Consider the following 23,773-nt stretch of genomic DNA (forward strand, 5'->3'; position numbering starts at 1 on the left):
AGTAAAATAAAATAAAGTTATAACTCAAAAAGTTACAAGAAAAGGTCAGAAAAATGATCACTTTATTCAGTCTACTATGTTGTCTGCATATGTGAAATTGATGTTGATACGTGAACAGATATTTTACTTCACTATATGGAAGGATAAATGCTGCATCAAGGGAGTGTGGGGGTATCATTATGTGATATAAGAGGCTAAGTGTCCTGCATGAGAGCATCGTATCTGGGATAAAGTTTCCATAGGACAGACTATAGGTATCCTGAGACTTTGAGAATCAATACAGACAAGGAAATGTGGTGGTGTAGTCATGGTATGTGGAACCACAATGGTATCTTTTGGGCTTTTTCTGTTCTGTTCATCATGCTGGGAGCACTGTGGCATGGCTTCAGCAGAAATTCAATATGAAATATGAGCAGAATATTCATCACCTGCTCAGTCTGGACGTTGTTATTTTGATCCTTCTGATATTTATTAACTGCTGCTTGTGATGTTGAATTGGTTTTGAGCTCACCATGCTGTTGCAGTTACTGTAAACTCACTCAGGATGAGTCAGCTAAATGCTTACACTTAAATACAAAGCTTTATCTTTTCATGCAAAAACACGAGAGGTATTTTTGGACCTCTGTGGTGAGACTGTATTGATTTCATTTTCATCCCATGAAGATGCAGCTATTCGTTCCCATTGCTGGCACAGTAGTTTGGGAAAGCAATTACGGGCTTGAGTCCTGTTCAAGAAGGCAGGATGCACCTACGGGGATTCAAACAACAACTTCAATTACCAAGACCACTGCACCATATTACGCAATGATATTACGGCTTGTGAGGAGTGTGTAATATGATTTCACCCTGGAAGAAGAGCATGATGCTGTTTCATTTCATTAACTAGATGGTCATTTCATGATGTACACTCCACCTGACCTGATACTGAGGACACACTGATCAGTGCTGTCACGTATGTATTCAATGAAGATATTCATAAATCACTCAAGCAGATTGTCAGCTATGAGGAAGTATTATAACCCAAGTGTAAAAATAAGCCCTGTTCTGATAGGTGAGTATGTGTTAAATGTGTAAAACGTACTGGGCACAGTCTCTTTGTGGGGGCTCATCGTTGCTCTCTGATGAAATGGATTTGTGTAATTTCCCTGATTTTCTAATACAATGAGTGCAAGAGGTGTCTGTCCCATTAATGACACTCCTTTGTGAGCTGTGCATCTTGACCCCTATTAAAGCACTGTCTCTCGGACAGCAGATGGTACTGGCACACACATCCACTCTCACACACACACACACACAGAAAGGGAAGGAGTGGCCATGGCAACAGACTCATAATGGCTAGCCTGGTGTGTTGTGGAATCACTCGGCCTAATTTGTTAAGTACCACCTCAGTATATTTGATTTAATCAGTCTATTCAGTGCGCAAAACAAGTGGCTTCAAATAAATCCTCAGCTGCCCACAGTAACAGTGGACCAGGCGTCTTCTTTAGAAACTCTGGTGGTTCAAGGGGTTTCATGAATGAACATTTCCATATTTTTTCCACTGTGCTGCAGCTTGTGTTTGATTGAAACTTTAAGCGCTTCCTCTGAGTTGCTTAATTTTTCAGATGGCTTGAGTATTAGCATTTGGACAATTCATTCAAACGTACATGGATAGGTTGTGTAACACTGAAAAGTAAACTAAACTGATTGAGCCAAGAGCAGTAGGCCAGGTTTTTAAAAACTCCCACAGACATTGTAATAATCCATGTACCTTCTCAGGAAGAGTATTTGTTCAGAAATGAGAAGTAAGATAATGGCATCTAGGGGATGAAAAAGGGACAGATGATCATCCTGGTTTATATTTTGAGGAAGAATTTCTTCCTGTACAGCAGGTAAGCGATGAGCACCCACAGAGCCGTTCCCCACAGGCTTTGGAAAAGCCATTCCCAGTGGCTCTCCTGGAAGCGCATCTCCCAGCTGAATGGAAAGTAGAAACCCAGCAGAGAGTGGCCAACGTATACAAAGATGGAGTTCATCCCTGAGGGGGAGAGGAGAAGACACAAACTTGTTATAATTGAACAGGGCTTGTCTGTTTGGCATTAAAAAATGGCTGCAATTATAAGAATGGGCCTTGATTTTTTCTATAAACCTGCATGAACCGATTGATATATACTAATTGATCCACTTTGTTCCTGTGGAAAAAAGCTTTAAACACAACATTGATATATTAGCATTTTTTAAGTTGATATGACAAACATGTTGCCTATTTACAGATCAAGCAGACGGCAACATTAGCATTAATTCCCTCCTGGCCACCTGGCAAAAGTAAGTCCAACATTCGCTGTCCTTTTTCCTCTGTTTTGTTCTCCACATATATATACGTGGCTCAATAGCAGCTGAACAGTCCACTATGGCATTGTGCAGAATCACATATTAATTTAAGCATGATGTCAAATTGAGTGTGGTGCTTTCCAACGGCATAGAACCTGGATTTTGTGTATGCCAGTAATGGCCGTAAGTATACTAGATTAGCAAGAGTTTCTGAGCATGCTCTGGGAGCTTATTGGATATATTCAATGTCCCCTGTACATGGAAATAATATTGAAGAGAGAGTGAGCCAGTTACAGAGAAAAAGCTGAAAGACATTAAAATGCTCAGTAAAGTTGATCTGATCATGTGCTGATGTTTATGAGTTTTTTATTATGGCCAAAGCACATGCACCAGTATAATGCATTGGGCCCTTTGTTTTGTGAATAAACAGTACCTGGGTATATGAATGGCTGTCCGCCCCACCAGCCCTTAATATCAGTGACAAAGTACATGCCTCCGAGCAGCAGAAAGGAGGAACAGCCCATACACATCACATAGGACAGCGACCTGGGCAAACAGACCATCAGAAACACTTTACCACAACAGCAACATTTCACTCTTTTCATGTGCGCATCACTAAAATGTTTGTAGTACTGTGTGAACAAGGGTGTAAAAACACTGAGTCTATCAATCCTGTACTGCAGATAAATAACACCCAGGGGTCTCGAGCCAATCCAGCTAACTGTGGGACAGTTTGCTGGATTGGTTTTTAGCATCAGCAGTGGATCCTTGGCACGTGCCCCATGGAGTCGTGCCAGCCAGCCATGTCCCTGTCTGCTCCTAAGTGCAAGAATGTTTGATGTAATATCATCTGATGTAAAATGGCTGCCTCCCGGAGCCTCTTTGCAGTGGGTTTTTTTTATTTTTTATCTCCGCTGAAGTGGGGCCAAAAAGGACTCTTGGCTGGGAGTTAATTACTTCTAGACATCCAGGCAGGGACTCGTACTCAAGAGCTCAATAACCTGTGCATGATGAACTGCCTATAAAAGCCAGGCAGGTAATGGCGAGGGATGAGCACAGCGTTAGTGGGGGCCCCTGTGGAACATCATGAAGAATTTGCTTACACATCACAGATGAAATGGTATTCTTCCTGCTGCAACATTAAAATGATTCACATCATATTAAGGGGAATGTGGGAGTGGAACAAACGCACAGGTCGTAAAGTAATCTACGTCTGAGGTAGTAATTGTGCTCTATTTCATGCAAAACCATTACAAACATTTATCAAGATCCCACGCTTTATTTTTCCAAAAATGCACATGATATTTTTGGAGCGGTTAGACTACACTGTGGTTATATGGATGTTTTTCCAGAGTCTGATCCCACTCCATCACACAGAGCTGGTAAAATGTGTAGTGAGTGCTTCTGGGGTGAGGAGGATGAAGCATTATTTTGCAGGCTGTAAGGAAGACTCATCATGTCGGAAGGATGTATAACCGCTCCAGCTCACACTCCCAACAACCTGGGTGATTATTTACAGTCGTAGCTGTCGTTAGAGGTAAGTAAACGTGTGTTTTAGCTGCCTTGATTTGTGCATGTTGGAAACCCATCCTTTCTTTTGTGAGGAAAAGTGGCTGGATTTAGAGGGTCAGGAAGCACTTACCAAAGGTTTTTATTGACAGGTATAAATCCTCCGTCTCGTGTGCACTTAGAAAGGATGGCTGCAGAGATTCCCTAAGGGTGGAAATGAAACAGATTTCAAATCGATGGAGGACGATAAAGCAAGCTGTGTTGGGCTGCTAAAACGTGAGGCAACAGAATCAAGTCGGGCAGATTAAACGATTATCTGAGAGTCAGATGAACAAGGTCCAGCGAGTCGCACACACGCATAATATCTGACTGCAAACATGCCAGTTTAAGTCCATCCACACTGGAATGGTGTGCTCTCCAAAGAGGCCACATAGAGAGCCTTATTAACCCCCATAGAGAGGAACTGTGTATGAGCTCATGAACTCTATGTCAATAAAAGCTTTTATTGTCTCATCTATTTACCTTTACATATGATTTAAATACTTGAGGAGACATTTTGTGCTCTACAGAGAAGCCCAGGGCAGTGGATCAGAAACCAAACATGCTTGTTAGGTGGATATCCATCATGTGTATAGATGACAGAATCGATGGTGTGGAAATAGCCTAGCCGGGGCTGGATTGAGTCTCGAGGCTATCCAGGCAGCAGGATGTGGGATGGGGCTGGTATGTGGGGCAATCGCTCAATTTCAATCTCTCACTTCTGGAGCCTGATCGTTGGACTTTAATTAACAGGGGCTGTTGTTTATTAGGAGGAAGATGCATGGCCGCTCCTGAATATCAATCCGCCACAGAAATCACACTACAGTGAGCTGTGGTGTAAAACCTGGCTTGTCGCTTACTGTATCAACGCTTTGTGGTTCTTTGTGAGCCTCCTGTGCAAAATATCAACCCTGTGGTTGGGTGTGTGCAGAAATGAGCTCCCTCCTCCGCTGAGGGGACCGGCTAATGTCAAGAGCACATGTGTGAAACAAGAGGACGCTCAGCTTCTTGCCTCCCCTATGAAGCAAAATTGTATTAGAAAAGTCAATATGAAGAGCAGGCCAATCACTAAAACTAATTTTGCTTTCTCTAGTGGTGAAAACACTTTCTAGGACTAAAAATAGATTTTGCTGCTGAGATTGAAAAAGAAACTAAAGCAAATACACATCAACGTGGGGACGGTTATATGCTGTATTCATACCTACACATGGTCTGTATCTGTTCCCAGAATCAATAAAAAAAAAGGCCATCTCTCTGTCAACCATTGCAACCTGAGAAAATCAATTTTATTGGTATTCTTTATTTCAGTTAACCATAATTTTAAGTCCTTCTATCGATCCATAACTAAACACTTTATGATCTAGAATATAACGTCACTAACATCATAATCTTGAGTATCATCCACGTAATTTATGTAACATTAACTGGTGAACCATGAGATACAGTGGGAAAACATAAACGCCTAATGTTTATTTATTTCGTCATGTGTTACTTTATCATGCTGTGCCTCTGGGAGAAGCCAAATGGATCTAATTTATTTTGCCTCCCTCCGGTCACTCGCTCCGCAATGATAGTCAATAAGATTCAACACCAGGAGACAAAATGGGGAGATTTATCATTTAAAAATTGGGGTTAATGATATTAAATTTATCACAACAGAATTTCAATTGATTCCCGCATATACAAGCAGGATATTTCTTGATTCACAAACACAAAAGACCCATTCCTCGGACATCTGGACATTTTGTATTGGATTTAATAGACCTATGTTATAATATTGGACCGAATATAATCCTATTAAATGATAATACTGTTGTTGTATTGTGTATGTCAACAATCTTTATGTTTTTCTAGTAAGCATTTTTAGCCACGCTGAACAAATGGCAGCATCTGACTGTCCACCACTTTGGTCCAGACTGAAATATCTCAACAACTGTAGGATTGATTGGCACAAAATCTGGTTCGGAGATTCATGGTTCCCAGATGATGAATCTTGACTGAATTTTTGCTGATCCACTGACTTTTCCTCTAGTGCCACCATGGCATCAAAATTTGTGGTTTTGAGTGAAATGTCTTGACAACTATTGGATTAATTGTTATAAAACAGACATTCAGGTTCCCCTCAGGTTGAATTGTATCACCTTTAATGATTACCTAATTTTTCATCTAACACCATCACTATGCTAAAAATGTTAGTATGTTGACATGCAAAACTATAATGATGAACATGGTAAACATACCCGCTAAGTATCAGCATGTTAATTTTGTAACTGTTAGCATGTTAGCATGTTGACATTAGCATTTAGCTTAAAGCACCAGAGTGGCTAAATGCAGTTTCACAGAGCTGCTAGCACGACTGTAGCCTCCTCATCAGGTTTTCCAACATATTGATGTTTTTGGGGGAATTTCTTCTTGTGTTTTTAAAGAGTATAGCCATTGCTATTATGGGGCTGAAAAACCAATTGAGATATTGCATGTGATGTTGGGCTACACAAACATGACGTGGCATGTTAGACCTACACAATAGTGATACTGTTAAAACACAGTTGATAAATAAAATTGTTTTCTTAAATTTAGAATACTCAGTGCAGTTTAATTACTTTGGTCAAACAGTCATACATACCAGTCTGAAGGAACTTGATATCTAAAACTGCTGAAAAGGCACAGTAACATAGTTTAAAACTAATGGGATCTGTTACTGTTTTGTGTGTGGCGTCTGCTGGCCCCCTCTTCTCATCCTACACAGTTTGATTTCAAAGGCTGAGTGATGCAGCCAGCTCCTCCGGCTCCATCATCACTCCAGGTCACAGCACTACCAGTTCAGGATGTCTGCCTCCACAGCATGCAGGCTCCTACTAACCCCGTTCTGCAAATGAGCTACATCTCTGCAGCATCCCACTGTATGCACATACAAACAGTGGCCACGCACAGTTCACATGGATATCTGTCAATCCCGTTAGAGCAGACTAACAGCCTCCTGTCACAGGTTTAGATATGCAAAACGGGGCATCTCATATAACACTGTGCTTCTCCCTGTGGGACACACTCCCTCTCTAAATGAAATACAGGCCAGCTTGCCTCTTTAGCTTTTTGGGACCACCCAGAGTGAGCACAGATCCAAAACAAACATGACCTCAAATGCTATCTGAGCGGACTCATGAAGACAATTTTCTTTGCATTCTCGATTTGAATTACTTTATGTATTTCTCTTTTACCGCTTTACACGTACTGTCATGTGAGTGGTCTGGAAATGTTTGTTGTAAATAGCATACACAACTCTTCTAATCTAAAATCATATGTGAGACAGTGTGCATGCCCCTGGGGCACTGGATACACATATCTGCCTGGAAACACAGCCGGACATGAATGTTGTTTAATTGTTCCGAGATCACACTCATGTCCTCGACTAACACCTGCTAATGAATGGCTTTGACGGCTATGACTAACACCCCAGTGGCTGGAAAACATGTTGCTGAGTTTACCTGCAAGGGGGAGTAAAACAGCAAATACCATAAAAGTGCTCAGCTCTGTGTGAGTCACTGAAGCAGGAAGACGTTCTAAGTGATTTGCTGTCTTGGTTTTAAATTCTCAGCTGTAAAACGTACCAGGATGACGGCCCACACCAGGAATCGGCAGAGGATGTGGAAGTTCATCCCCTTGTAGAAAATGAGAATTTTCCCAGCCTGTGGAGAAGGAGTCAGAGATCATTCAATCATACATTTAATGAGCAACACCATGTAAACATCAGTGTGTCCATGCATTTGCCCTTGGGTAACCAGATAGGCCTGGGATGTGGGTGTCAATGCCGTGTCCCTGACGTGGCGGTCACATTTCTCCCATCCTGTTGAGCCAGATGTGGGGTGTAAGTCATCCGCACCCTCTGATTAATTTGGTGATGATGAATATGTTTCAGCTGAGGACATTAGCATGGACAAACACAGAGGAGAACGGCGGACACCTGGCGTGTCGTCTAAGACTCGCTGACTGAAGGGCTCAGCACTAACCGCCCACCGGGAATAGAGCAATGTGGCTGCTTTTGCACGGCAACTTCCCACAACAAAAATGGTTATAAGTGACACTGCTGCCATCACAGACTCAGGTCTGAAGACCAAATACTCTCTGCTTGCTTTCTGACAACATTTTGTCGATCTTTCATATAATCTTCATTTAAGCCCAGTTAACAGGAGTCTCACTGTCTAATTTATATTTACATCAACATATTAGCGATAAAGAACAGCACTGATCCTCTGGGTAAAGCAGCTCAAGCATGTCAGCTGTTTAATCACAAATATGAATTTTTAATGGAGTAATTGTAAGAAATTCAGATTGAAGCTGCACATAGTTCTGATTGATTTCTGTCTGCAAACATGTAGGAGCCTAAATGTAGTTTATTGATGTTTAGCTAATTACCATGTAATAATCTAAGCTCATACAGACCAACAGTAACAGAATATTTACAGTAAGTCAACGTATTTATAATTCATTTTTACACCAATGCCGTAAGTTAATAGTTTAATTCCTTATACTTAAAATGTGTGAATGGACAATTTTCTGTGTACCACTTGGAAGTTGGAAGTAAACAGTTGAACTTTACTGGGGGGTCCTGTGGATTTTTTTTTAATGTAGATTATGACAAGTGGAGTCGTTATAGCGCCAAGCTAAGGTAAGCTAAGGCTTCATTCATTGGAAACCTAAAAAACAACTAACTGTATCTTTCAAATCTGTTTTCTACAATTGATCATTAAGCCTTCACTGAACACAGGGTCCACCTGAATAAAAGAAGCTGCTGCTCTCAGCCAATCAGGGACCAGTATTGTGAAGACATAAACTGTAGTTCACCCAAGTCACAGCATGCAATAGGGAATTTGGCACTAAATAATGACAACAGAATAAACTCTTTAAAAAACTGAATTATTAGAATTAAGATTATCACACATGTACATTGTACCACTTGTAGAATCATACAGGAGAAATAGATGATCCATCTTACCTGCATCCCAAGAAATCCCATGAGAATGGAGTTGATTGTACCCAGAATCCCCTCTGGGTCAAAGGGCTGTGTGGTGTGATACATTTCCTGGTAAAGGCAACATCACAAGGATCAGCGAGGCTATTTCAATGGTTTTACTTTCACCTGCAAGATTATATAATTCATTAATCAAGAATTATGAATTATGAATAATGAATGGACCTTACTTTGCATGTGGGGTATCTGTACATGTTATCACCAAACATCCATCTATCAATGTATCCTGCTGCGCCTCCAGTGCAGTTTGGGTAAAGACCGTTATCACCAATTCCACCAGCTCCCAAATACCCTCTGATAACAAACATCAGAATTATTAAAACAAGATGTTTTATTTTAGGAACATGAGACAGATGTAACCAAATTAAACTTCTCAGGCCAGTTTTCAAATATTTGTGTTCACCACATATCCTCATTTTTCACTAAAAAATAAAAGCCGATCAGATGTTGGGAAAACACAATAGCTGTGAGGAAAAGCACTACTGTTTGAACTCACAGTACACCGATGCCATGCAGGGTCAAAGGAAAGGAAAAAAACACACAAAAAGCAGCACAGAGAAGAAGACACAGAGCGAGGAAGATGGATCCTCTGCCTCCGCTCCTCTTATTGCACATGACAGACTGAGATTGGCTAATTATGCCCTCTGAAGCATCCACCACAAGCCCATAAATCACAACGGTTCATAACACCAGCAACACAAGGTGCACACTAACACCCCTGCTGCAGCCCAACAGCCCCAACTGGAGATTATCTCAGCACGGAGAGATGGGTGAAAGTTACACTTTTAGCACATGTGCACAGTGGATTAATGGGTAGACTGGGCTCGGTGAGCTCAGTGACAGTGGGAGCCTTGCTTACGTGGGGCAGTCAGGTACGGGCATGAGCAGAGTGATGCAGAGCCACAGAGTCTCCAGTAGGATTATAATCAGCCACTGTGGCCAATAAAGTACCACAGCCTGGACGGGGTTCCACCAGTGATACTGCATCATACAGTGCACAAATCATGTTAATGTGAAATAGTCTTAAGGTACAAAGCTGCTTATTTGTGGACAAATTTTAACATTAATGTTATTTTGGTGTAGATGAGGCCTGCAATAAGAAAACCACAACACAACACAACACACAGCCACAATGTACCTATTTATAAATGTGCTGTTTCAGGTTGGGCTTCTTTAATGTTTTTCTTCCCCTGGTGTGTAACGACTCACTTAAGTGAACTTGACAGAGCTGCTCACCGCTTTCAGTGGGATTTCTTTCTGGCCCCAGAAAGTCTGCAGGAGAGACAGAACTAAGTAGGTGAATCCCAGACGCTGCAGCACTCCAGGGATCCTCAGCCAGGACCAGGACACTGGAACACAGACAGCACAGCACGCAGCATGAACGTAGTGACGAATATATGAACTTACAGCTGAGGTACAAGCACAGATATAACTCAGCTATTCCTGCTGATCTGAGAAAACTATAAATCAGGAAATTGACAATATCCAACATGTGAACATCTTCTCAATCATGCCACTACTACTACTACTTCCTGAGTGAGGATGATGGATAGCGCGGCACACAGGGAAATGGTGTCAGCCTTTCAGGATATGGACATGTCAAGAATGTGGCAAGCTAATCAAAGATTCCCAGTTATCTTTCCGTCTCCACAAATTGGGGAGGATAGGATTGGCTTGTGGTTGAGAGATTGATGGTAATCTACACATTAGTTAATTGAAAACCTCTTTGCTGCACAAAGTGCCGTTAAAAAAAGCATAATCCCAATCATTGATCCGGACAAATCAAATAAGAGGCGGAAATCGCTCCTTTCACAAGAATAGAGGAAGCTCTTACTTATGACACATTAGTTAAATCTGCAGGTTACACCCCCATCAAGTTAATTGACTGCATCTGTCCCCCCACAAAATTGTCACTTAAATAAAAATCATCCTAAAAGTCCCAGTTTTGAGGTGAACTGCAGGAAACTGTAACATCTTTTGCTTCGCTTTCTGATCAATTTATGTAGGTTTTTCTGCGTGAAATTGAGACCCTTTTTGATGTTCAATATCATTTAAGAAGTGAAAGCTCTGCTGTCTGCTTCCCATCCCTGAGCATTTTCAGCAATAGATGGAATAAAAGTAATGATTCTGTTGTGAAAGTGAGGAGAACTGAATAAAGCCATCAGAAAGTAGAGCATATAGCTGAGACAAAAACTTTCTTTTTTGAACACCCTCTGAAGGCTACTCAACAGTAGGGGTTCGAATCTGACTGGCTGACCTCATTTTCATCTGACTGATCTTTTCTTCTAACTTGTCACCATACGCAAAAGAATAAACACTGTCAAATGGTCAGAGATAAAATATTGAAAACACACTGTCACCTTGGGCAAAATAATATTTTTGTATGTCAAAAATGTCAACTTCAAAGCACTCAAGAGAAACACTCGTGTTTTTAGCTTCAGTTTATCTAAAAGACTCAGTTAAAGCAAACGCTTTATAATTTTCTAAAATTGTTGCATTGTTAAAGTCTTTAATTGATGAGGCAAAAAGACAAGATAATAACCAATATTGGAGTTTCAAGATCATTAACACTGCTTTGACGGTGATTTCTAATCTAACCGTAGCAGCGTTTTTATTTGAAATGACTCATAGTTGATGTCAAAGGTTAGCACCTTCTTCTGTCCTGTCTGACATTGAAACGGTTTAACATATTGAGCTGATGTGACTCCATTCTCTTATTAGATCAAACCCTGGGACTGAACTGCAGAGGACGTCCTTGGAGACAGAGGGCAAAGCTGCAGCTTATGGTAAAAGTCACTGTGCTGTTATGATCAGCTCCAGCAGCAGCCTCTACAGCAGCTGCATGAGGCTGAAGAGTGTAACACTATCTGTTTGTAATTGTCCATTACCGCAGCGCTTGTTTTTGCTCAATCTGCCTCTGTTAAATGTCCCTTGGTGCTGGATTTTGAGACTGCATACACAATAACAATATTTTAGTTAACCCAGTTACGCAGACATCCACCTAGGAAAGTCCATTAGTACTGGGGATGGCTAATGTGTGAAGGGCGCCCTGTGCATCCCCAGGTGGACAATGAAAAGGGGATTTTCAGCCTGCTTCCCCTCCTTTAACCCCGACATAACCCTGCAGCTTTGGCTTTTACCACAGAACTTCATCTAAACACATACAACATCTTTGTCTTTGTCACCCGACTCATGGACACACCACATGTAAGCTGTATATGATTCCTGTGTTGTATGACACTACAGCTGCAGCTAATGATTAGTCTAGAGATCATTTGTTTGATTCATAAATGATTCACTTAGTCTTTAAAACACTAACCCCTATCTTGTTTTGTCCAATCAAAAGTCAAAACCCCCCCCGAAAATGTTCAGTTTTACATTTTCTTGAAAAATGAATTTATTGTCATATAATTATCTGTTAATAACATAATCATTGCAGATCTATAGGAGGTAATATGGAATGGATTCCAGAGATACCTTATTTCAGAATCTATTTCATGATATAAAAGCAAATGCACTTTGTTTTTGAACGGGTGCATTAACACAAGAGAGGCCTCTTCCTGTTCTCCAGTGGTGCTGATGAGTTATAGTGCTGTACATGTAATAAGTGGTCATACTATTAGGCTGTGTATTAATCATTTCCCCAGTGTAGAACAAAGAAAAAGTACAGAACAGGCACATATATTGTATTTGTTCCATATGTGCAACATATTTTGCACCTACGTGGTCCGTCTCTTGGAGAGTAGTTGAGGAAGCAGAAGCCGAGCATCAGGAGGACGACTGTCCTCCAGGTGATTTTGCGCAGCAGCTGCAGGCGGCTGATTCCTTTCCTCTGCATGGATCTGAAAGCCAACACCACTGAAGTCCCAATAATAAACAAAAACCTGTAAGAAACAACAGTATTACACTATTGAAACACATATATGTACGAACACTGGCATATTTGTGTGTATTAAAATAGGACTGAAAATGTCTGACTACCATGGCATCACAAGGTCTGCCACAGTTAGACCTGCAACAAATCCAGAGGCATAAATTAATATCAATAGACCAGCCCTGTCTAGACCACAGGGTTGCATAGACACACAGATGCTTGAAATTGATGCCATTATACAGAGTTCACACCTCTTGCTCTTTTATAATCTCTGCAATCCAAAAAGGCCTACGAGGTGAATTAAGAACAATGTTATGTCCTTAAAGTGCTGCTACTGTCATTAACTTTCCATTTTGAAAAGGTGTGATTAATAAATATCTACACTCCTGTGACGGTAGCGGCCTTGCAGCAAACAGAAGATTAATCAAACCACCCCTGAAATCAATACACCCTTGTAGATGTGGCAATGAGACTGTTATGAAATTTAAATTGAGAACACCCATAAAAAATGACATGGATTTAATATAAGTCACAGTGAGATTTTTTTAACTTTTATTTACTGAGGGAGAGGATGTCTAGCTGTCTGTTTGGGTCAGAGGTGCCTTGCTCAAGAGTGGCCGCCACAGAAAGGGGCGGAGGGTGATGGGGATGGGGGTGCGGCCTTGTCATTCACTGCTCCTTCCCATAGTCTCCCAGCTGCCATTTAAACACTCATCCCTCCTCCTTCTTGTCTCCTCCCTGGTTGTTAATAACAATAAAAATCTATGGATTGTGCCTTTGATTTGGCTCGTATGAGGGATGGCATCCGGTGTGTTTGCTTTGAGACTGCATTTATCATAATTAGTGACAACACGCCAGAAAATGCCGCAGACATGATGAGGAGAATGCTGCCATTGAATAACTGCCTTGAGTTCATACATTTACTCCATATCCATATATGTGAAAGTCTCTGCTCCCTCCATGAAACAGACTGAACTCTGTGGACTGTTGAGTGGCAGATGAAAGGAAAGAAAATTATGGAGAGAACCATAATGGTGCCGCTTGTGCTATACAAGCTGTAGCATAACTGCTTTTTTGCTTCATTTTGTATTTTTGTTGTCTTATACTTTACTTAACCATTCCACGGTGCATGTTGAAAGAACCAGTAGCCTCCTCCACCGTAGTTCACGAACACCATCACTGTCAGGGCAAACCTACAAACAGTACAATGAGTAAACACTACAGTGCACTATATGCCACATGGTTAAAAGTGTTTTAAAACTATTATAAATACATGAAACACAGTAAAACCTTCATATCTAACTGTTTTCTTACTAATTAATATATTTGATACAATATAAACTTTTGAATTGAAGTTAAAGAGACCAGTGGATGGGGCTTTTTACTCACACTCACAAATGCAAGGTAATGCAATCTAAGCATTATGAATCACTCAGGAAATGAACACTTGTCCTCTGGATCTCCTCAAGCAGGAGTGCTGACTAAAGACTTTGCGTCTAATATATGATACACTTTATGCTTTAGCACTGGCCAAGGCTGCTGAAACACTGCGCATGTGATGGAGTGCTTCACTGAATCAGACATTGGAGGGAAAAAGGTGTTTGCGTTGCATGTCAGAAAATGGGCGGGGGGCCATTACAAAACGTGAACTCACAAGGGAATGTAAACGGCTGCATGTTCAAGCGGCTACAGGGGTTCGCGTTCAGTCCTTTCACCGTGCGGAACACTTCAGTTTATGCTTTTGATTCATGTTTTATTTAATCAAAAAGAGAAAAAATATGATCAGGGGGTCTTTAAGAGCCACAACAAGATTAGGACAACCTCTAAGAACAAGACTGTCTGATAAGGTGCACTGTATCTACCGCTGCCTCCTCTTGTTTTTCTGCCTAGATTCAATTAAGAGGTGCACCAAAACCATTACTGCTCTTTTAGCCCCAACCTGCTGATACAAGATTTTAATCGGCCACTATCATCTCAAAAGGGCTATTAAAGTAGAGTAAACCCCGCTGCACGTGTCTATGCACTCTTTCTCTCCGTCACACACAGACACACAAACGTGCTATCATTTAAATTTTGAACGAACATATCCATTAGTTGCCATAGTGACAAAGACAGACATTGAATCACTGGCCAGATGAGACCCGGAGAAAATCACTGCAGCATCTGGGCTTATTGGCCATCTTTTTGATCGAAACACTGTGGCCGTCAATGAGAGCTCCATTATAGTCAGATTACGTTACATATGCCACACATTTGTGACATTAGCGGCTGCTAATTACGATTAAGGGAAACTAGGAGAGCCTAATTAATATGATGTGTACTGAGATCACTTTGTTTTACGTTGCACCAAAGTTAATGCAAGATAATCCAGGTTGAGGCACCACAGGCCTGTTTCTTGTTTCTTAATCAGGTTTAAGTTGTAAATATCCCTGTGAAGGTCTCCACTGAACATTTGTCACTCCAGTAACAGACTTAATTCATGTCTGGGAGTCAGTATTCATGATTTATGGCGAACAGATTACAGATTGACGTGTCTGTCTTGCGGCAGTGACAAGTGGTTATGACTCACTGATAGACGCTTATGGACTTCTTTGATTTGAATCACTGTACATGCATTACCAATTAGAGTGTTAGCTTGGTACATTTCCCTGTTGCAAATGGATAGTTACACTCTATCACTGCAGAGTATTGAGTTACCTACTGTGCTGGCCATACCAAGCACATGGACATCCAATCTAGTCATAATAAATTACTACTTGTGTGGAAATGCCAAGGTTCTTTTTTTTTTGGTGGCCAAACTTCAGAGCGTATCTGAAACTGAATCAGAGGAAAAGTTGGAGCTTAGTCAAAATAAGGCGCAGAATGAGTCAGCCACCTGGTGTTAAATGCAACTGACAGTCCGTTGTTATGCAGTAATAGTTGTTCCCTCTGTTGTATGACACTTCTAACTACTGACACTGCGATTTTCAGCAGTAAGAAAACCGACGACAGGCTTTTAGCAGTGCGGCACAAGATTAAAATCCAAATCCTTTTAGAAAAATTAACGCGCAACCGTTCCCCACTGTTCTCTGTATATCATGTCGGTGGAGCCTGAGCAATGATCAGAAAAACCTTTCCGCTAAGAAGAAAAGGCTCTTGCCTTCAGAAATGTCTCAGCATTTATGGCAGATGACTGATGTGTCTGTTCTCTGTAGAAAGTTGTTACTTATCAGGGGTATGGATCATAAGTCACAGGGCTGAGGAGGCACACACAGCGTTAATCTTGAGCCCTGAGTCACAGTTTGATTAAGTGACTTGTCAGGTATGAGAATTTCTAGTATTACCAATCAGGACATCAATACGCTACAAGTATCTGTAACCCCAGAGTGACATTTCAGCTAATAAGATCGAGCAGGACTGCGGCAGGAAGTGTAAGTGAGGGGGAATGAAATCAAAATGTTTCCTCTCCTTGAACCTTTGCAGAATCTGGTGTGAATGTACTCAGCAGTTTCAGCTCCCAAACTAAATAAAACTGTGGTATTTGGAATTCAGAACATATGCACTGTGGTTTCAGACGGATTTTCATCCAAAAGGAAGCCACAGATGGAGAAGATGCCAATTGTCTGCTGGATGCTGCCTCTGTGCTGCTGGATTTCCTCTCACTCTCCATTTTGGCAGGAGATCTATGGCCGTGAGGATGTGTGCTGATATGTTGACGGTATTATTACATCAATTATTTGGCAATGGGGAGGTCAAAGCCACACCAGCATCCTGTTTCCAGAGAGGCGTGCTTTGTGTCTACCCCCAGGCCACAATTAAGGCTAGCAGGGAGCCCAGATTCAATCACATGCATCACTCCTGTCCAACAGAAACACACTGTTCCAAACCCGAGACGCACTGGTATCAGAAATCATGCCCAAAGCTATACCGCCTGATAACAAAAGCTTGGGGGAGCATGTGGCCAGACTGTGACCCCTGTAATTATTCATTATGCTGGGCCTGTAGATCTTCATCATGCCTCAGACTGCTCTAAAAAGAATTAGCATGTGAACGAGCCACATGTGGTGATAGACTGATAAACAGGGTGGTTGTTGATGGCGTACATACCCTCGGAAAGTGTCCAGTGAGCGCAGACGTGTTGGTTTAGTTCTAGTGGTGTTGTGCTCAGCTTCACAAGCATGGACTTCGTCCTGTAGAAACAATTAGAGGGTAGACAAAATAATGTCAGAATTTGGGCTTTTCACACCAGTGTGGCTCACATATGGTTGTATGGCAGCAGCATTTGTTAACTCACTGCATGTGGCTACTGTATGTGTACTCAGTTGTTTGTTGAATCATTTCAACTTGTGACGGCTGTTTCTCCGTCTGTGTTACAGGTAATCTGTATTTGAATCTGGTAGCTTTTTCAAAGCTATCCAACCGAACACATTACAGCAATATCAACTGGTTTGTTTGGGCAGTTGGGGCAGCAGAACAAAGTGTAAACACAACACTGAAAATCTATTGCCTCATAAAGGCTTACTTATTAACAAAACCTTGCCTATTACATCTAGCAGACAACAGAGCAACATTATCATGAATTTGTACTTGTGTTTCTGGTCACCTGATGAATGTAACTCCAGTATTTACATCACATGTATTTTTGGTCTCCAGCAACTCCTGGGACAAATATTTGGCTCTTAAGCTGCTAACTGCTATGTTCACTAGCTATTTGCTAATAGTTAGAAATAATGAACTAAAACAGTAAAACCAAAGTAATAAGCTGAAAGACATTAAAGTGCTCTGTTGCACTGATGGGGAACTGCAGTTGGGTGATATTCTCTGTGGGTTTGTCACTATAGGATGAACTTAACCATTTGATCCGATGTTAATACAAAATATCTGTGCAGCTGTAAACAATTTTTCTATTTTTTTGTCTCTTAGTTGCCTCATGTTTTCTTGAATACTTGGTTATCAAAGTGCTGATTACAAGTTCTGTTAAATTGGCATTAGGTTATTATTAAACTTCTCTCTCTTGAAGTCGCCACATTATTTGTGTGCTGGATACATTTACAAATGGTAACATTACCATTTACTTGTGGCAACTAAAAATATATCTATATGTAATGTAAACATTTGCATTACATGGGTCAGAACTCCTCAAAATTATGTTGGACATCTCCCTGTCCTGGGTCAGCCTCTGCGCTGGATGACGGCGCCTCTTTTTCCCTTTCTCTGTGAAGGCAGCACCGGGATGACTGTGGCCTGTTGCCCTCTCAGTTGGATTAGCCTGAATCACTGGCCTTCATGCAGCAGTTTAAAGAGCCAGAGCAGGAAGACACTAGCACTAATATGTAATGATGGATCTGCATGCCATCCAGACAGCATATGGAAGACAGAGACATCTTGCTTGGAAGAATGAGAGGAGCCATTCATGCTCACCAAAAATACACAGGAGCTCTTGCCATCAAGCAAGATGATTGGACGGATACAACGCTCCATCTCTTCCGTGTAACTCTACAGTACAATTGGCTCTGCTAACATTTGTATCAATCACTCCATTAGTGTCTCCCAAATGGCTTGATGACTGGAGTCTCAGAGCAATTTTGGTATGCATCTCAGGCTGCATAGTTGGCCAATGAAAATAATGTAATATAACTGTTGAATCAAGGCAATGCTAACTTTTGTTTATGAAAAAAGCATCAAGTCACTCATTTGCTGCAGTGAAGAAACAAAAGTGGTGCACTTAATTCCTATTGTCCTGTTCCGAATGCTTTTATTTGCTTTCTTTTTCAGCATATTTCATTTCACAGTTTCCTCACACACATAACTAGTGAACAAAATTGCGAGTTTAATGCTGGATCTTGAACACATTGAGATGTTTAGTATCTTGAACACTCATTTAATGAAAATCATTTGACTGGTTTATGATTGATCTAAATCTAATCAATAAAATCATGCATCTGTGTCATTCATTAGAAGCAGCATTTTACTTACATTATCCACTGAGTACTGTGGACTTTGGCAGCAAATGGTCTTAATGAATTTTGATGTACAACGCCTCCTGTAAATGGGACAACAAGTCTGAGCTTCCTGGGTCCAGTTGAAGAGTAATCAGTGCAGGGTGGTATTTTCTTTGTGGATGTGGTAAAAAACACACGGGTACCTGTAGATGTTGGGTGCCACAACGAATAAGAGAGCGATTATGGCCAGTAAAAGAGCCGCTGCAAGAAGTGCTGGAGAATAAGAAAAAATGGAAACGTTTATAAATGGACATTGTGTAAATAGACTGTAGCACCTTACATCATAGTCTTTCTGTCTGGAAGTCTGTGTCAGGAGCTTTGTACTGTACATCTTTATCAGAATAGGATCTGACTGGGGATAAAAGGCCTGATTACCAGTCCAAACTGTCTGCTTTACTCGCCTCTGGACTCCCTTGTGGCTCTCTGTCAGTCAACGAGTGTCAAAGGGGATCCCTCATGTGACAAACAAGAACCTAATGGAAAACTCTTTGCTCGATCCATCAACTCAATCTCAATCACTCTGGGTAATCTAACCCTGCAGGCCTTCAAAAAGGAAAATGTAAGGCTACACTGGAACAAGGACGGGAAAACAAAGACAGGGGAAGAGAGCTGGACTGCCAGAGAGCATCGCAGATCGGAGCAGGGTCAAGATGAGGTTTACAGTATGAGAAGAAACAAACACTGCTGCCGAGACGTCTTTCATTTGCTGAATAAAGAATGAAATCTGCCCAGATCAGAACAGACTTTGATGTCTGTGTCATTGCATAATGTAGACAGAAATGTTAATGGAAACATTAATGCAACGCAAATGATGTTAAATACCACTTGATGTGATTTTTGCTACATTATTGCTCACCGATCAGCGCCATCAGTATTGAAAAAGATATTTTACAGCTGTGCTAATGATTATAAAACTATAACACACAGGCTCAGGAGATATCAGTATGGTCTTCTTGCGTCAAAGCACAGGAAATAAGGGGACAGTACGCGCAGTGTCTGTCTTTGGTGGAAAAACAAACAAAAAGAAGCTATTTTAAGCTGAGCTGAATCCACACTATGACATCCACTCTGAACAGAGAGTGGTCACTTCATCGCCTCGGAAAAAGTCATGGCATCTCTGGCGTCCACTCACAAAGACGCCATAAAGCTCTCAGCACATGAAGTGAAACAACACAAGATCTCTGCAGCCGCCGTGCTCGCTCTATTAGTTACTGTCAGAATAAACAGAAAATGAATGGAGTCATTTCAAAACAACTAGATTAAGTTCAGTTCGTCGATGCGTTTGCTCGAGTCGAACAAACACTTAATAGCAGTCGATATTGTGAATTTCTTTGTGAGGACTGAGGCCTCCGCAGGTGACTTGTGGTTTGTGGTACTATGCAGAATACAGTACAAACATGATTAAAGGGTGGATCTGATAGCAGCTGCACAGAAACATATCCTTGAAGAACACCGCACCCAACATACGACCTCATGTAGCCCCACGGCCAATCAATCGGAGACACTGAAGTAAACTTTGAAATTCCCCAACAGGGCAACTCTAACCTGTCTTGAGCTGCTGACCAGACCATTACTTAAGCTGAGCAAGTCCTATTGGGAGTTTCTGTAATCACCGGTCTGTGGAGCTAATGGAAGCTCATCATACTGTGAGGGGTGCAGTCACACTGACCATATATCTGCTTGGATAATGGCTACTTGGCCTTAAAAGTCTGATCTACAACATAATCTGCAATATTGTTAAGTAGAGTGTACATTATGGAGAGTGACGCTTTCAAAATCCCATTACGCCCTAATCCTTCCACACTCCCTAATGTATTACCCACAATGCTCCACGCATGGAGCCAGGCCTTCAAAACAAACAGAAAAGCTTTTCTTTTATCCCTTTTCAAGAAAGCATGTCTTATGTGATCAATACACATCATGTCCCAAGAGATGGATGGGAATTACTGCTTGGTAGATGCGGACAAGCCGAGTGATTCTCCTCTTTGCTGACTCAATCAAGTAGAGAGTGGATCAAAGGTTTGGCCTCAGAGTGCACACGGGTTCCTTTACTGTCACTGTGCCCCGCCACAGTCCATTCTTCAAAACTAGACGACTGATTTCTGAGCTTCGTCATGAAGTGAACTCTTCATCAGCGTCGTGTACTCACGCAGGTATGCATTGTTTGGTCCTCTGTCCACAGCGTGAGTGCAGTTGGGTTTGCTGGCAGCCTCTGACGTCTGGATCCAAACAGAGTAATGACCGCCTTCTCCATATGTCTGACTCCACCTGCATCCAAAACAGTGAAATAGTGAGGCACAGTTCCCTGTAAGCAGATAAAACTACCGGCTGGTTCTATTTGATCCACTCTGAAATGATGCCTCCTCAGAAGAATACATAAAATTTCTTTTTTCACCTGCTGTTGCTGTTTTCCTCTTGACCTGATTCTTTAAAAATGGCCTTACTTTCTCCTATTGATGGCTTAATGACACCTATGAAGGCCAGGAGCACCACCTAGTGTCTGCTGGCTTGAAGTGCATCCCTCTGTCCTCTCACCATCTCCGGTTTCAGGCCCCAAAAACATGCATTACACGTTCATATTGATCCACTGTTGAGATGACATACTAGCTATCACTTGGAGTGTTTTTTCAAAGGGGAAAAGGAAATCAATAGCAGCACAGTCTGGTTAGAGACCTCAGCATTGATCTAGGAAGCACAGGATCAGACCTCTGAGAGGGCAAGAAAAAGCACCAGAGGCTCGTCATGTTGCAACCGAATCTCTGACACCACGTTTGCAGGTGACCCCCAAATGGAAAAGTCTGCACCAGTGTCTTGTCAGTCCTGGTTGCCTAAAAATATGGCAGCTGTCTCCTCCAGTTAACATCCCAGCTGAGGTTTCAACAGAACGCCCAGCTTTGAAGCTTTAATGAGCCCTTTTCATCAATATGGGAATGTCAGGTCTTATTAACCCCAAAAAGGCTCCTGATCGATACCCGGCGAGATAGTTTAAGGGAGGGCATCACTCAGGTCCAGAAAGCAGGTCAGGATTACTCCCCCAGCCCTGTAAATAATCTCCCGTTCTGCTGATGCAATCATCGGATGCCACCACACTATATTATGTCTGTAAACAAGAGCAATACACTCCCAAAGGCAGAGTTAATATGAGTAAACAGGAAAGAGATCAGCAGTTTTACCTCTGTAGATTGTAGCTAGTTTGATGTTATTGATGCTTTGTTTGGAGTATTAAACTTGTTACCTGCACAGAGTCGCACTCCCGGTCTGTGACTCCACTCGCATAGTCAGAGTGAATTTAGTGCTGACCACTGCAGATGCATTATTGTTGATGGGTTTCACAGTGACCAAATGCTGGAGCACACACTGAGAAGTAAAAAACAGGCCAAACTGTGACTCCATGTACATAAGATAAAAAGGCTAAAAGGTTAAGTAGCTAAAAACGTATGTGCACAGTACTACCATAACTTGTTATAATAGCACATAAAGCAAATACAAGTAGATATTCATTTATTTCAAATGATCAGAAGATTGACTAGTATAGACGTTAGAAAAGTAATTGTGTATTCTGTCAACTTTTAAAATTACATCTAAAATTTAGCATCTTCTGTGGGTGTAAAGGGAGCTCTCTAAAATCAAAGGAAAGACTTAATTAAAGGTGTGCGGAGAAATCCATTAACTTTTCTAGTGACTTCGGTTGACAAATGTGAACATCAGATTTGACAGTCCTTTACACTGTTGGCACGTTCCGTGTGCATCCCTATGAACCTCTCAACACTGACAAATCCATATAAGTGAATATATTCATGGAGACCTTTGCTGACTGGTCAGTTAACCAGCAGAGAGGCCTGGACAAACAGAGATATGGAGGGAAGAGTTCAGCAGAGAGACAGTATATATTTTCTACCTTGTAGCAGTAATCTGACGTGTAGAAGACCTGCACTTCTTCTGTCAGCTGGTTATGAAATGTTACCAAAGCCTGGTCCATTTTCAGAGTGGGCCCTGCATAGATTCAAAATAGCACTGATTTACAGCTGGTACACAAAGCTTCTTGTACATCATAAATATACGATGGTAGAAGGGTGTATCAGATCGCTATCACCATAAACATCATAACACGGAGTCAATAATATTGACTAAGATCTCACACTACTGACATGTCCACTTGTTGTAATTGGATTTTAACCTGGATTACGGAGAGCAAACATGGATCATATCAAGAAGCTTTACTGACTGCTCTTCTGGTAAATCGCCACTGCAGGAGCACTTTGGACTCCATGGCTGTTTATAACTGAACAGCAGATTCATCCACTAATGAATCCTGGAGGACTTACCTGATTTAAAGTGTCCTCCATAGCTGCTGGTTACAAGGATTAGCAAAGTCAAACTTGCTTGTAGCAGTCCTCTGGGCTCCATGTTGCTACTTGAAAAGAGCCACTTCCACTGCTCATCTTTATAACAGACAATATAAAAAGTGGTCAAAGGGCAGCATGCATGTGTGGTTGGTGGTTTCTTTTAATTGGTCTGCGATGCATGTGCTTGGGATCCCTTTTGGGGGAAAATTAGCCTAGAGTTTTGTTGTAGAAATGATGAATAAAATAAAAATGCTTCACTTCACGAGTTCAAAAAGCTTATGAGAGCCTGTGCATGAGCTACATTTCCAGGTTGAACAACCATTTGCCTTCCTTTCTAAGCAAATTCTTTCGAACCATTCTCATTTCCACATCCATCCAACTGTTAAATGCTGATCACTTGGCACATCCTCTCCCTCTCCTCATTTCATTAACCAGTTCATTTCCCTGAGCGCTCGCTGTGACAGATGAGTTCACCGGGGCAATCTCACAGGAGCAGCCTATTAACCTTTGACATGAACTCCCGTCGGCTGAAGAGCAGAGGTTGCTTTAAAATATGCTGTCCAATTACACAGAGGCATCACTGACTGTGTGCTATTGTTCAGGGGGTTAAGGTCATGTTTAATATGTGTGCATATGTGTGAGATATAAAATAGATTATTGAAAAGTATCTTCATTCTTTCATCACACA

The 23,773-nt window shown here is 41.5% G+C and overlaps 1 protein-coding gene across 1 annotated transcript; it reads right to left on the reverse strand.

Annotated features, from left to right (window-relative positions):
• Window positions 1–85: 85 nt before the first annotated feature.
• LOC139210842 (heparan-alpha-glucosaminide N-acetyltransferase) lies at window positions 86–23,168 on the reverse strand. The gene is made up of 18 exons (XM_070841018.1): window positions 23,065–23,168; window positions 22,638–22,732; window positions 21,975–22,096; window positions 20,889–21,007; window positions 18,883–18,952; window positions 18,714–18,780; window positions 16,845–16,927; window positions 13,875–13,951; window positions 12,866–12,896; window positions 12,608–12,768; window positions 10,121–10,233; window positions 9,744–9,865; window positions 9,055–9,178; window positions 8,849–8,935; window positions 7,464–7,541; window positions 3,953–4,023; window positions 2,744–2,856; window positions 86–2,017 (listed from the first exon to the last, which is right to left on the reverse strand). Exons 1-18 carry the CDS (start codon window positions 23,144–23,146, stop codon window positions 1,836–1,838), a joined length of 1,797 nt encoding a protein of 598 aa, XP_070697119.1. The 5' UTR covers window positions 23,147–23,168; the 3' UTR covers window positions 86–1,835.
• Between the last annotated feature and the right edge of the window lie 605 nt (window positions 23,169–23,773).

This window comes from Pempheris klunzingeri, chromosome 12 (genome assembly GCF_042242105.1).
Source record: "Pempheris klunzingeri isolate RE-2024b chromosome 12, fPemKlu1.hap1, whole genome shotgun sequence".
In the NCBI taxonomy this organism is placed as follows: Eukaryota; Metazoa; Chordata; class Actinopteri; order Acropomatiformes; family Pempheridae; genus Pempheris; species Pempheris klunzingeri.

Coding starts and splice junctions, on each gene's coding strand:
- LOC139210842 (XM_070841018.1), bottom strand. CDS start 23,146: ATGGAGCCCAGAGGACTGCTACAAGCAAGTTTGACTTTGCTAATCCTT. Junction 18,953..20,888: donor ACCAAACAATGCATACCTGC/GTGAGTACACGA, acceptor CTTATTCTCCAG/CACTTCTTGCAGCGGCTCTT. Junction 7,542..8,848: donor TGGGATTTCTTGGGATGCAG/GTAAGATGGATC, acceptor CCTTCTCCACAG/GCTGGGAAAATTCTCATTTT.